Below are 15,690 nucleotides of genomic sequence, written 5' to 3'. Positions count from 1 at the left end.
TGGTATCTTATATTTTAAGCCTTATTTTGTTGAGTTTTGACAGTAATTTTAATTCTGAGGTTGTATTGACGAGCTGAGTCGGTCTACTTGAAACAAGTGACTTTTGTTGTTTGTGGTGGAAGTACTGAGGATCCTGCTGCTGAGGACAGCTGACCTTTCCCTTTAGTCCCAAGTCAGTGAAGTGGCAAACTGCCTTGTGACTTTGGGATCTAAGTAATGTCCTGTCCCCCACCTTTTGGAAGCCTATTTAAACAAATAATGAGTGTAAATAAAATTAACTCATCCCTTTAAAAATTAATTATTTAATCTTGTTACCAAGCTATTGGCATAGTTTCAAAGGGTTCTGTAACTCATTACCAGTCCTTATGCTTTGCTTCGCTTTTAATTAAACAAAGCAGAGCTTGTGATTTGAATATGTAGCATCTCTGAGATTATGGGATGATATCCTTAAATGTGAGCTCTGTTCTAATTTAATTATAATTCTACATAATATAAAACTTTATTTTAAAAGATTAAAAAATTTGTAAATACATTTGATCTTTGAATTATTTAGGAAAACCATATGTCTTGAGCAGAACGCTGTCCTTCATTGTTTGCAATTATTTTGGCTTATGCCCTTATTCCGTGGAGTAACGTGGTTCTAATTTCCCGGGAAAAAAAATAATGCGTGTTGAAAATATGTAATATGAAAATCTTAAATGCTGGTCTTAAATAGCTTTAAAAAAATAAATTCTGGATGAAACCATGAAATGCCACTATTGCTACACTGCCTATCTTGTTTAGTAGAAGAGAATTAGTGACTTTTTATGCTGAAATGTGTACAGGTAATAGTAGTACATATTTGAAAATATGTCTACATCATGATCCGGGGAAGGCCAGTTATGACCATTTGATCATTTGTATTCTCCTTCTCTCCTATTCCCCTCCTCACCCATCCCCTGAAAAACTGAGGTGCATTTCTATAAGCATGTATATACCAGTAGAGAGCTTAAGCTTTCCCCAATGTCTTGTTAACGAAATTCTCAGTAACATCTAGCGTAAGGAAACAATGTGTCAAATGTCTAGAAATACTTCAGGGTTTATGAAGCTTTATTAAGCTTCTGTATGCCTATAGAGAGAGAAAAAAAAGAAAGCTTTCCTACATGGTATTTCCAAAAAAATTTCACAAACGCAAGTTGTGCTTCTCCTAACACTCAGCAAAGCCTGTGAAAAAATGCTAAGACAGAGGTTATCTCTTATCATGAAGAAATTCCTGTATCACTTAAACAAAACGTGCAATGCAGAAGTACAGAGTATAAATAATGAAAAGGGAAGAAAATGATGGACTGTGACATGTAGGTCTTGAAACATGCAAAGAAAGGTACCTAATTGGCAAGGTCTTTCCACATGGGAAGAGGCATAGTGGATGATTTGGCAGAGAGATGGCCTTAAAATAGAAGAGTTTGAAGTAAGTTGAATTAATGCTTATAAGTAGTCTTGCAAGGATGAAAACATATACTCAGGCTAGGAAAATGATGAGATTTTTAGAGGGTCAGAGACCCAGTAGCAGTTTAGACAAATTTAAGAGTGCAGGCAGGGAGATGCAGGTTGATAAAAGAGGGAAGGTTTAACAGCTGATCTGAAAATGAGCTAAGGATGAAGTCAGTAATAAAATGGTTGGTTTTCCAGATAAAAAGAGGAAGAAGCAACAGAAATGTGGGCTAGATATAGAAAAAGACTTAAACAGCAACAATTTAACTACTCTAACATGTAATAGTTAGATGCCCAGTCCCTGGAGTGAAATTAAAAACTGAAAGCTGAACACTTAAGCTCCTAATACAGTTCCTGAGAGGAATTAAGTGCCTTGAGAAGGCAATCCAAGTGGTTTTTGTGTTGTTCAAGGAGTTTCCTCTAATTAGTAACTAAGAAATAGAAGGATATCCTTGAGCTCTACTTGCGTTTTCACAAAATGCCTAATTCTGTGACCGCTGCTCATAGCATGTGCCGAAGAGTGGAGCTTCAGTCAGACTCACTCTTCTGTTTCTTGCATCAGGAAAGCTCTGTGTGCTTCAGTCCTTGAGTCACATTTGTAGGAAAGTGTATCCTATTACCTGAAGACTGTAATCCAGTCCTGAGAGCAGACAGCTGGAACTCTTATGTGAAGGAACTGTGAGGCATTCCTTGACTGGATTTCTATGGGTCTCATTTGGTAGCCCCTCTTTGTTTAGTAGGCTAATGGCCTCACACTTGTCCAGCAGATGGGAGGCTTGTGATCTAGACATATGTACTTCAATCTTGAGATAGCATAAACCAATGTCCTGGCTGTGAGGACAATGTCCTAAACATCAGTCTGGAGGCTGGAAGCACATATGATCATAACTGACCCATTGCTTAATGCTGGCTCACTTAAGCTATCCAAGAAATGCAAAATTCTTGGTGGTAAGAAGCAAGTACATGGAACTGAATTAAACTGTAGTCTATAGGCTATTTCACTTGATTGAGAGAAGCTCAGTCCTGTCTATTTTTCTCAGAGACAGACATACTAAAAAAAAATTGGCACTGCACTGTCTACTTATTGTACGTGTTATTTAGTTGTTAGACAAAATATTATAGCTAATGTCTTTCAAATTTTCAAGCTGAACAGTAAAGTTTCTTATTGAAGGTCACGTCCTTGGGAAAGTGTTGTGCATAAATACAAAATTACCTCTTTTCATCTCCTCCCTGACTACATACATTCATTTCTACATGTTAAGAGAGAGATAAAAAAGGAAAAAGATAAATACAAGGAATTGAATTAAAAGTAATGGCACTGAGGGAAATTGTATTTTAGTTATGGAATTATATGCACAGAAGTGAAGGTTAGGAGGGTGATTTAAACCAAATTTAGGCACTTAGTTTCAACTGTCTGGAAATCCAGCAAAACTGCTTAGAGACATTGTTAAAACAGGAGACTCATAAGTTTAAATAATAAGTACAAAATAATACTACTCATAAAATATTTGCTTATTGCTTTTCTATGTCAATTAAAAAAATTTAATATGTTGAAAATTGGTAAATGTGCAAGGCAACTAGTAATAATTTTTTATCTACCACGAGAGTTTCCCACACATAACTTTAGAGACCTAATCCAGCTGCTCTGACTCCTCAGTAATCCTGCTTGCTCAGAAATAAGGCCAGATCTAAGGAAAATAGGATTTGGCACTTAGCCCATCTCTTTTTGTGCCTTTTTTATGTATTCAGTTGCAAATATTTTATTAGTGATGGAATAAATACTGTACATTTTAAATGGTTGTTAAAGTTTTATGGAACCGAGTTCAAACTAAATTTCCAAAACGAATGTAGCCAAGTGTCCATACTGCATCTGTATTATTGGCAAAAATGAATGTATTTGATAAAAGCAGCACAGCCTAGTTCAAATCTGTAACCCCACAAATACCTTTGTGCACTGTTAATGACTATAGTTAACATTACAGAAGTTCTCCAAGCAACCAGTCCTCATCCAGTGACCCAGGACCCAGTGGGAGCAGCCACTGGAGACAACAAGTGGGATATGACGGGTATTGGTGATTTTTTTTATATACTTTTATTTAAATCTTGCTATAGCTATCATCTTTCTTAAGCAAAATTTATGTGCATGTTCTGTATTATAGATTTTTTCAAATACTTAGTATCTTTTAAGAGGTACAGGTTATTGATCTTTGATGCAACATGCATGCAAATACAATTTTAAAGTCATCCTAATTTAACTCTTTACGACCAGATTGTTACTTTACAATTCAGGTAAATAACAAATGGTTTTTAGGTTTGGTTTCCCAGAAACAGGCCTGAAATCAGTAACTCAGAACTGGAATAAAATAATAATACCTTCTTTTGCTTTAGTAGAAAGGTGTTTGATTTTTAAAAATAATGTTTATAGTCTTCAGAGGTTTTATTTCCTCTTATATGTGTTTCAGTGCCATCCATTCCCTAGCACTCTTCTCAAAAAAGCAGCAATTTCAGAGGTCTCTTCTCCCTAAAAGGCTGTTGCAGTATATAGATGGTTCTTTCACATCCCTGTTAATCCCTTGGTGCTGAAGTTTCAGAAATTCGCTATCTGTATATAAAAGACCACCCCAATATAACTCAAGTTACAAGAATATTGTGTGAGACATCTGTTCTAAACTACTTTAAATTGATGACTTTGTTGTATATACAACTGCCGAAAACACTCCTGTTATAAAGTGTTGAGCTATGGCAGGATCTACATAGAGTGATATAAAAGCATTCCAGGCTTGCCAAGTGGCTTTCAGAAGCTACTTTTTAGAAAAATATGTGAATATTGAAAACATCAGCCTGACTCCTTGTCTGGAAGCTTAATAATGCTTTGGCATGATTGATCGTGGATAAGATACCCCATGTAGCAGATATATATGCAACGGCTTGGAGACTCTTCAAGGAATTTCAGATAGCTCAGTGAAATCTCTGACAGCTAAATAGATGCTAATAATTCAAATAAAACTGTAGCATTTTTTCTTGTCAGTAAACACATCTTGTGTCATTTTTTCCAGCACAGTTACTTCTAACACCAACCTAGGTTTCAGTGTGTTGCTTTGTGAAATGTTTTAACTTTTGCAATATAACACAAAGCAATGGATCTGGTACTAGCTTAGGTGTTCTGAGTGTGAAAACCTGCAAAACTACAGTTACTTTCTATGGGGCTTAGTTCATAAAGTGGTTAAGCATATATTATCATGGTTCTTCACTGCAAAAGCCTTTGGGTATGTAGCCCCAAGAATGCATTTCTACTTAAAGTTTGGTGTCTTTTTGACTTGTGCATACTTAATATATGAGTATGCCATTGAAAAAGTTGCATATAAACATTTCCATGCAGAGTTTGGAAATGTTTGGAAATGATGACTGTTTAAAAAATATCACTTAGATCACCTGCCTTTAAGAGTAAAATGTGTTGCTGTTCATCACTAGTTTTCCAGGATAAATACCCTCACACCTTAATTTTCTGCTCATGTTAAAAGGTGCCAGTCCCCTTTACTCCATGAACATCACCAAGGTTCAGGCTCGCTGGAGTGTGAAGGAGGCAGAGAACGAGAGGAAACTTTGGAAGGAACTAGACATTCTGGTAATAAACCCCACTGTACCTTAAAAATGTACTTTGCAATGCAGTGCCTCTTGAAATGTAGCCACCTCCTGATGTGGAGGTTTGATACACAAAGAGCATGCAGTGTGATAGTGAAACAGGAACTGTTACAGGCAGTCTGACAGAATATGGTGTGGGATTTTTAGATAAGACTTGGAACAAACCACTCCTGAATTTTAGAAAGCCTCATGAATGACGAAAAGCAGGTTAAATTTCGTTTAATTATAATTGAAAAGCTAGATCTTATGGAATTCTGCAAAGATACATGTCTCTGATTCCAAAGAGTGTGCAGGTTTGAAACCTGATGCTAAGCCATGTGCCTTTTTCCTCTGTGCAGTATACTCATCTTTTTATCATTCAGTAATTAAGACACAATTATTTATGGCAGAAACCAAGTGGCATGCACCATCAACCAAAGTACTGAGCTCCTACAAAGACCGAGCTTTACAGAAAGAAGGCAGTGGCAAGGAGTCACCAAACAAGCTTTCACATGTAAGTCTTTTACTTGGATGTAATTCAAAACTCTAAAAAACAAACAAACCCCAAAACAACAACAACAAACCATCCTGGACATAAAGAAATACATCTTAAAAATACATTTTAGTTATTTACAAAGACCATTGTATGTCTTGGGAGGCAAAGACCGTGCTCATCTAGATGTGGGGTCAATTGAGTGTGCCTAATCTGTGTTTATAGACTCAGGATTCCAAGAGGGCTTGGGTCTGGGGCACTGAGGAGATAAAACTAATATAGTCTACACACAGCTGTGTATTTGCAGCTTCATTTTTGCTGGCTTTTTTAATCTGTGGAGCATTTCATTACCCTTTAAAAGAAAATAAAATTATATTCACAGTACCACTTTTAATCTTGTGTGAAATGCCCATGCAGTGTAATTATCAATGAGCACTATAAAAATGTAATTTGTATGTTGGGAATGATGAGGAAATTTCTAGTCTACCTGGTTTAGTGGCTTGTCTTGAGTAATGGCAAAATCCTCAACATCTTAGTGATGGAAACTACACTAGTGATAATGTTTGGTACATGGAAAATCTTGCTATATATAGTGGGAGTCTGTATGCTATTTGTAAACTTATATTGGTGACAATATGAAGCCAGTTTCTCATCTTACATACTTTGATAACTTATGAGAATCTAACTTGATACTTCTTGGAAAAGATGTATTATAATAAACAGAAACATGCTGTAGAATTACACACATGAAGACAAAAATACTTTCTTAAGCCAAAGTTGACAGGAAGCTACAGTTGGTATATGTAACAACTGGTATTAAACAGAGCACCAATAACAAAGTCCCTCTCATTGCAAATACTGCTTATTTTATTTTTATTAATTGTTCCATCAATTTTAAGGCAACAGCCACCTTGTAAAGGTTAGAATGAAGGCAAATATAACCCCTCCTTTTTCTCTAAGGTAATTTTCTCAAATTTTGAGGCCTGTTAATTTCTGTATGGAATAGAAATATCATTTCTGGAAAGGCTGCCTTGTATAACTGCTTTTATGTGTGAGCAACAGCATCTCCTAGCATCTGTTAGGAGAGGGATGTCATAAAAAAGTCAGTCACCCTTCCCACTTATATTCTACCTAATAGAAGTCCATCTGCCCTAGTAGAAGTCCATCTGCCTTTATTCTGGCTACTCTGTCACAGAGATAACTTAATCCAACTGTCTATAAAATTTATTTACAAAAATAAATAACAGAAAATCCCCAACTTTATTGACACAAATGCCTGATGTAATTGCTTCACTTCAATAGCCATTCTCAGTTTAGGGCCCTATGACTTCAGTCACTTTCATCTGGTACACATACATCACAATTGGCTTCAATTTAACTAGCCACATCCAATTGGATTTGATCCAATGAGCTGCATATTTCACGCACACTGAGAAAAAGCCAACAATAATTCAGTCTTTGGTGTTTTTCAGATTTTCAGTAGAGCTTGTTTAAACAAATAATTGCCAAGGCTTCTAGCTTTAACAAATGCTTATTTTAACTGTTCAGAAATGCAATTTTATGGATGTTAAGCAGGTCCCATAATCAGAAAATTCAAGTCTGATCTTAAGATTTGCGATAGAAGATGGAACTAGAGCCTTTTTATTTGCAGTGACATCAACCTTTAATGTGTCTAGCCAGCTGTGCAATTCATTTCACGGAAACTGGTGATATAATTGGCTCTTTTCATACTTTGCAGTTATATTATAGCATACTGTAAAAAAAATAATAAGAAGGTCTTTGAATGGCACAAATTCAGTAATTTATATGAAAATAAATCTTTTGCTATTTAACTTGAGAGGGATCTTTTTTGGTTTGTTTTCTTCTTGATAAGATTGGGGACAAAAGCTGTTCAAGCCACTCAAGCAGCAATACCCTATCCAGTAATACATCCAGCAACAGTGATGAAAAACACTTTGGTTCTGGAGATCTGATGGATCCTGAGCTGCTTGGACTCACGTACATAAAGGGAGCTTCTACTGACAGCGGAATCGACACAGCTCCCTGCATGCCTGCTCCTCTCCTGGCCCCTTTGCACCTTGCTGGCAGCAGGTCTGGAGTACACTGTCGTACTGAGCAGTGGACTGAGTCTTCTGAAACTCCTGGGCCAGATGATGATCCAGCTAAAATCTATGCTGTTCATAGCTATGCCTCTGCTATTTCAACCAGTCACACAGCTGAAGGCAGTATGGGAGACCTAAGTGAAATCTCCTCTCATTCCAGGTACGTGTTTCTTGCACATTAGGGATTATGGATTTTAGATTAATATACAGATAACCTTCTTCATTGTTGTTATTCTGGTTACCTTTCTTTGAAAGTTCACTTAAAGGATTTTTGATATTTTTGTTGTATTCAAATGCCTATATGAGCAGTGTTCAGGCAATGTTTGAGTCTGCCTGAAAAATATAGCCAGATCTCCTCCCAGATCTGAAGGAGTCTTTAGATGTGACCTTGTACACGTTGTGTAGGTTTTTTAAGTTGGGAAACATCTCTGAGTAAAAGAGAAGTTTGCCCCTAGAACTAATTTTGCATACATCTGGGGTTTTTTAATATAGTGCAACAAAGTGCCTTGGTGTTAATGCTGAGGGAAATTGGAAAAATTGTAATGGACAATATTTACATATAGTGAAACTGCATTGTGTACCCTAATTGACATTATTGTGATGTAGGCTTTACAGTTTTGTTTGCTGAACTGAATTTCTGATTGATTTTCTACTCTTCTTTTTGTTACCAATGGAATGTGTGAATGGTACATCTGTTGTAAAGCAAACTTTGGAAGTACACTTCTACAGCTGCTTGCCTTTATCTCCCAGTTCCCATTTTGTGGTGTCTTTGAAGTTAAAGCTTTGGTCTAGCTTGGTAAAGGATGGAAGGAAATTGCTTGTTCTTTCCCTCTGATTTTCCTGTTTTCAGTGTCAATTGGTACAGGAAAATAACCAAATGATATCTTGATTCCTCATTTCTTGATATGCCTGACATGAGTGAATTTGTCTTGTATACTTACTCTGAAGTAATTTATTCTTTAAGGAAGTATTAGCTTTAGTTTATTTTAAATAATTTTGAGAGTCTTTGCTGAAAAAGTTTTTATTAATGCCTACTAGTGCTATGATAAAAGGGACTGTTAAAATTATCCAGATGACTGTTTTGTTGAACTGAAATTTACTTCTGTTAAATTCATTGATAATTTAATATTAAATGTGTCTGAATGAGAGACACATCTTAATCTGCCATGAACTGGCAGAATTATTGTGAAATGGAAAAGCATACAAGTTTTATAATTAGGGAGATGTTTGGGTAATTCCTTGCATAGTTCATGATGTAAATGTGTTTGTACATATTTACTTAAAATGATACACATGAATTGAATTTATTTCTCTTGAACTAGTCTTTTAATTTTTATTCATATCAGTTTGCATTGGCATTTCAGCAAGTTGAATTCTATACATTAATTGTTCTAGAAACTTAGTGTTTCTCACAACTCGCAATCCTGTTCTCAAAGAGCTTTAATATGTGCAGTTTGTATGTAGAAAATCACTGTGCCAATATTACTTCCTTGATCTTTAACCTTGAGATAAACTTTGCATCGAGAATTATTGCTGTATACGAGGGGAAGCATTTCTGATTTGTTGTTGTGTAGCAGATATAATTTTTGGTTTTGTCTGTTTTCTTCACTTTTCAGTGGGTCACATCATTCAGGAAGCCCATCAACACATTGCTCTAAAAAGAGTGGCTCGCTAGATTCCTCCAAAGTCTATATAGTGTCTCAGAATAGTAATCAACAGATTTCTGGGTCGGTTTCAAAACCATACCACAGACAAGGAGCAGTGAGTAAATATGTCATTGGATGGAAAAAATCAGAAGGAAGTCCTACACCTGAAGAACCTGAAGTTTCTGAATGCCATGAGTAAGAACTCTGTTTACCTTTATTGGGGGAAGAAGGGTAGTGAAAATAAATGTTTTAAAATAAGGTAGAAAAATTAAAAATTACAAATTCTGTTTCACTTTTAAATTTTCGGGGATTTTTTCCTGTAACTTTGTGTATCAAAGGTACAGCTGAATAAAAAGAAAGAGGTCAGTAATTGCAGAGGATACTGTGTTCTCCTCTGTTTATCCAGCTGCATCTTTTTCCCATGTGTCAAATAAAGAAAGCTGACAGAAATTTCTGAGAATGTGTGTAGGCAAATATGAATGGCTATGTGAGACATTCTGAATTTCCATTTTGAATCTCTAGGAAACAATTGGGAAGGTACAATTTTGTTAATGTCTTGAAGAGCTTTTCTACAAATTTTCAGGAGCTATAATTAGTTGAAAAAGGCTTGCTTTGCCATGCTTCTATATTAAAACTTACTACCTTGTTGTCTGTTATAGCAGCTAATACATTACAAGTGATGGAGATGGCCATAAATGTATCTGTGATCTATGGTAGATAACTTTTAAAAATTAGTGCCAATTTGGGGGTACTTTACTGCTTCCTTGGTATCTTTTTCTGACTTTGATTTTAATGAACAGGTGTGAAGTGGTAGTTTGTATCCCACAAGAAAAAGATTAAGTGTTGATATATATGACCCTCTCTTCACGAGACTACAAAAAGTACAGGCATCCATAAAACTGTGTATTTTTCTAGCAAGTGACATTGAGGTAAAAATATTCAGAGCAGTTCTAACAAACAGCTCTATGCACAGCTTAACACTGGGATAGCTCATGAGAAATGTGTTGGGTTTAGGTGGAAGCAAAAGGCTTCACTCAAAGGAAAACATACAGTATCTCAAATACAGAGAGATGATACTTTTGCAGTGGTGTATCAGTAATAAGTAATGTTTGAATCTGCTGTTCAAAACTAACCTTTAAATTCCTGTTATCTTCAGAATCACGATAACCTCTTTGCTCTTTGTGCATAAGCCATTTGATGCAGTCTCTCAGTAAACTACAGTTAGCCCTATATATCTCCATAATTTGACAAGATGACATGCAGTACCTGATTTTCAAATGTTTAATATGGAATTTCATTTTATTTAATGGAAGTGAGTTATCTACATCTAATATCTCATATTGCATATGTGTGCATATTTATGGTAAGAGTTATATTTAAAAACACATGCTAGAATATATATACTATGAAATATGAGCCTGAAGTTCAGCTCTTAAATTCCTCATTTGCAAAAGCAGATGATGTTACTGCCTTCCTCTCCTGGTTATTTGTGTTTCTTTGTGTCATTGTACTGGTGATTTCATTTTTTTTCTGAATATTTAAATTACTTAAATTGTTCAGTCATGGTAGTGTTTAACTTAAAAGGTGATCCCACAAGTTTGTGCATTTTGAAGCTGATGAACTTCTGAAACAATTTCTCTTCATTTTGAATGAAACCTATAAAACAAAATTGCATGATGTATCATGGTATTTAGACTGAAACAACAGCAATTTAGAAAATTATTTTCAAGAGAGAGTTCTATTCAAGAACTATTAATTGAGTATGTCAACACTTCATTAATCAGAAAATGTTTTCAGATTTTTCCATGGCATACAGTATTGCCTCACCTCTTTCTTTCTAGGAAAGCTCTGTGTATCACAGAGAGGAAATGTCTCTCTGAGGATAATTATGTTGAAATAAAATAACATTTCTAATTAGCAATGATGATGAAAATCAGGTCAATTGCTAACTGTTGTGCCACTATAGGATATAATTCACTGAGAATTACACTTTACCATAGCAAAGCTTGTTTTCTCTCTGCTGAAGACAGAGTCACTGATTATGCTGCAAGTGGCAGTAAGCAGTGGCTTCAAATGTGTGTTCTGTGTCACTGGGAATCTCTAGTTTCTTCAGTTACATTTTCAGAGTAAACCTGTTAAAATTCTGTCTCCCCTTTCTCACTGGAAGGAAGCTGAAGGATAATAATTCACTTTGACAATCTGTTGTTGACTGTAAACAGATTGTTATGTGCTGATAATTAAGGAAGACAGCTGTTTTATTTATCTAAAGAGTTTTATGAAATTGCTAATAATAAAATACACTTAGAACACTGCACAATTGATTACCAATACACTTCAAACATTGCCATTGATTGCCATAGTAATTTTGCTAGATTGTGAAAGTTGGATACAATAACGCACTATAAAATGCTGATTTTCTTATTTGCTACGGAAGTTAAAATTAAAATATTTTGTGATGAACATTTGGAAATGTTGCTATAAGTAGAGCTTTGATATTAATAGAGGAGTGTGGTGTATGAAAAAAAAGAGAGAGAAGCTAGGAAAGACAAGGGTTATGCATTTTTTTAATTGTTCCCTGGAAGTCCTAAATCTGATTTTTCAGTGGTTTAAGAATTTCATTTTGCACCCACAAACAGTTTCATAAATGTAAATTCTGATTTTTGTTTAAGAATTTCATTTTGCACCCACAGTTTCATAAATGTAAACTGATCCAATACAAAGATCTAAATAGGAGTGTGCTGGGTCAGGAGATAATTCTAACAATTTTCACTTTGTGACAGAAAATGATTGCGGTCTTTCAAATCCAATTTCCTACTAAAAACACCAATTGTCTCAACAGAGTGTATGATGATATTGATGCTGGTTTAAGAATTTCATTTTGCACCCACAGTTTCATAAATGTAAACTGATCCAATACAAAGATCTAAATAGGAGTGTGCTGGGTCAGGAGATAATTCTAACAATTTTCACTTTGTGACAGAAAATGATTGCGGTCTTTCAAATCCAATTTCCTACTAAAAACACCAATTGTCTCAACAGAGTGTATGATGATATTGATGCTGTGTCTGCATCAAGTCCTCTCCAAACTTCTGTGAGGAATGCCATTGTTGAAAGCCAGCAAATCCTATCCAAAGAAGATTTTCTGAAGTTGATGCTGCCAGACAGCCTCTCCATGGAAGAAGGGCGAAGAAAGGTTGGTTACTTTTCTTGGCTCTGTATATCTCAGCCACAGTTACCCTAGAAATGAATTTTTGGTGTTCCTAAAACCACTATATAGAAAGCAATATCATATTCAGAGGGTGAAAGCTTTTAACCCATTGGGCAATGTGGTCCCTAATTAAGCTCAAGGTCTTGTTATATTCCTTAACTACTGCTTATGGAAGGATACTGCATATCCATTCGTTTAAGGATGCTGTGTATGTCCTCTACCCACTGCTTTAGGGATGCTCCTTATGTCTGTTGTGATTTGATGTGTGTGTTAAAGTTTTGGATGATGTTTATTCCCATGGCCCATATCTGTTTCAGGCAGATCTTTAGAACCAATTCAATATTTTCGTGCTTTCCTAGATTAGAATCTGAACAACTCCCTCAGTATTCTCTGGGATGTAGTTAATTATTCTAACAATTGAGCATGTTCTGTATTGTAAAAAAATTATTTTCAAAGAAAATTAGACATTTGATTGTTATTTGCAGGACACAGATAAAACAATTAACTGCAGGACTCAGTTAAAATAATTAAGGCATTAACTGGCCTTTGTAGCTGTAAAGAAAGGTGAATTTGCAGTGAGAAGAATGACTTATGAAGTGGAATGGTCCAGCTTTACAATACAGTAATATCTTGGTTTACTGTAGATATTTGGGTTGTGGTTTAAGTAACTTTTTGAAATGCATAAACAGTTTTCACTGAACTCTGTTACCCTCTTTTCTAAGCTTATTTCATGGTATCTGGAGATATGCAGTGTCTCAAGTCACTTTTATCATCCACTGAATTATGTGGCAGCATATATCCATTCAGAATGTTTAACATTAAAATGTAGTCATTTCAAATCAAAATCAAACAGTTCTATGTATAGTCTCGAATACATGTTGACACAGTTAGTAAGCTTATATATGTTTCTGTAAAATATTGCTGTCATAAGGCTATGGAGTTCTCATTTAGCATTTCAGAATTAATAAAACTGCACAGTATCTGATTAATCCATGGTGATATGTTCCAAAATATCAAGAAGAAGTTTGAAAATCCAGTTCAGTAACTCTTTTGAGGCCCCAGTAGATCTGATATGATGGAACGAATCTCTGATCTTCAGTATTAGTTCAAGAATTTCAGAGTGCCTGCCCAGAAAAATACTCTCAAGAACAGATGATGGGATGTGATCATATGAAGCATTTTAACCAGTAATATATGTTCTTATTTGTATGTTTAGTTCTCATTTTATGGAAACCTTTCCCCACGGAGGACACTTTATCGTACCCTATCTGATGAAAGTATATGTAGCAATCGAAGAGGATCTTCCTATGCTAGCTCTCGAAGTTCAATGCTAGACCAGGCCCTGCCAAATGATATCTTGTTCAGCACTACTCCACCATATCACAGCACATTGCCTCCCAGAATGAGCCTGACTCCTGGAATGGGAAATCTGAGAAGTAAGTGATTGTTGTTGTCATTGCTGAGCTTGGAATATTTGTAATAAACTCAAACAAATCACTAAATATTAAGTTAGATTTTCATTTTAAGGTGAAATTAAGAAATGTCAAGTCAGTGCTCCAGTTATCCCAGTAAAAGAATATTTGTTCAGCAGTACATGCTTATGCTTTTCTTTAGTGATCAATTCAGATTTATCATGTTTGGAGACAGCATTCACTTTACTTCCCCAAAAATTTTCATGAGACCAGTGATAGGCAACAAACATTTGTCTGAAGATATTTTTTTTATTATTTAATTTTCCAGTGGTGATGTAATTAAGCCAAGCTGACCTGTTTAATTTTCATATTTTTATTTGCTTTTTATTTGCATTTAAATTAATGCAATATTCACAAATATATTTGAAATAATAGCTCAATGGAACAGCTTATATTTAGATGATCCTTTTGGTAACATCTTAAAAGGAAACATGCCATACATGTTGTCTTTGACTTCAATTTCCAAATTGAATTTGCTGATACATCTTTTTAACATATTAGTAAAACCTTTGCAAATGACACTTCATTTTTACTGGCAGCAAAAGAGTAGTCTGAGGTGTTAAGTTATAACTATTTTATGAATGTGTCTTTTTACTTCTGGGGTTTTCATAAGCAAGACCTTTATTATACACTTAGCTTGCAATAATTCCAGGATGAACTGTGAAGTTTGTAGTAATTTTTGAGGGGAAAAAATGGAATGAAAAGCCCAAATCTACAAAGATGGATACATATGTTTAAAATACATATTGATACCTAATTCCTTAGTAAGAGTGAATTGTTTTCTCAAAAATGCTAAATCTCTTCACTTCTCAATTAGTTTAGGCTGGCCTAAAGTGGACATCCAGTCTAGGGAAAAAAACCCCACATCTTTTATTTACCTAATTGTGGTCACAGCTGACCACAATTTCTAAAAGTGGTAGAGAAATTATGGCATCTGAAGTCCTTAGTTAGGAAGCTGTGGGTGGATTTCTGAAAGCATTAATGACTTTTGTAGGTGGATGTCCAGAGAGAATGTAGATAACTGACTTAAAAATAGTAATAAAAAGGGCTTTGTCATTCATCGTGTCCCTCAGGAGCTAGCAGTCATTTGTTAACTTTCAGAAATAAGCAATATATACAGAACACTTTTCTAGTTAGTGGTCTCAATTCTGACACTCAGTTTAAGTCACTAACCACTGGTTAATTTTAAACTGGTATCTCAAAGAAGTGCTAAATTCCTGCTTCAGATGGCAATGCATGCTTGGTGTACCTTTTGCCATTCTAAACATGTTCTTCTATCAGAGTGAAATGCTTTACTATAAATTTAGTCTGGAAAGATCCTATTCTTTCACTGATAGAGAATGAACATCCATTTTGTTTCACTGGAGACTAAATCAGTAGAGTTTTTGCAGGCTATGAAGGAGCTCTATGGTATATACTTAGGCATCCTGATTCCTTTTTGGGATTTTTGTTACTATGTTAGGCCTGGTATTTTAGGGCCATTTCTTGTAAACGTGCAATGGGATCAAAGCTTCAGCATGCTTTACTTCTAGAGATTGACACGAGGCAATTAATGGTGTACATTTGAGCTGTATACTGCTTCTCCAGCAGTGATATTTTAGTGTTTTATGTATTAGTTCTGTCTCAGACACCTAATTTTTCATTCTCGCTGCTTCTTAGATACAGAAAGTTATATATA

General features: G+C 35.2%; 1 protein-coding gene across 1 annotated transcript in view; it reads left to right on the top strand.

Annotated features, from left to right (window-relative positions):
* The window catches only part of SIPA1L2 (signal-induced proliferation-associated 1 like 2), a gene marked incomplete at its 3' end in the record, with an annotated part of 58,984 nt that extends 45,008 nt beyond the window's left edge, over nt 1–13,976 (top strand). The window contains exons 10-16 of the mRNA XM_009079296.1: nt 3,453–3,536; nt 4,992–5,095; nt 5,502–5,605; nt 7,458–7,846; nt 9,303–9,527; nt 12,372–12,525; nt 13,757–13,976. Coding sequence (XP_009077544.1) covers nt 3,453–3,536; nt 4,992–5,095; nt 5,502–5,605; nt 7,458–7,846; nt 9,303–9,527; nt 12,372–12,525; nt 13,757–13,976 — 1,280 coding nt within the window. The remainder of the gene's footprint in view (nt 1–3,452; nt 3,537–4,991; nt 5,096–5,501; nt 5,606–7,457; nt 7,847–9,302; nt 9,528–12,371; nt 12,526–13,756) is intronic.
* Nucleotides 13,977–15,690: the final 1,714 nt, after the last annotated feature.

The sequence above is a fragment of the Acanthisitta chloris genome, unplaced genomic scaffold (assembly GCF_000695815.1).
Source record: "Acanthisitta chloris isolate BGI_N310 unplaced genomic scaffold, ASM69581v1 scaffold11747, whole genome shotgun sequence".
Classification (NCBI taxonomy): domain Eukaryota; kingdom Metazoa; phylum Chordata; class Aves; order Passeriformes; family Acanthisittidae; genus Acanthisitta; species Acanthisitta chloris.
The sequence above is the reverse complement of the archived record's forward strand: the minus strand, read 5'-3'. Positions and strand labels throughout refer to the sequence as shown.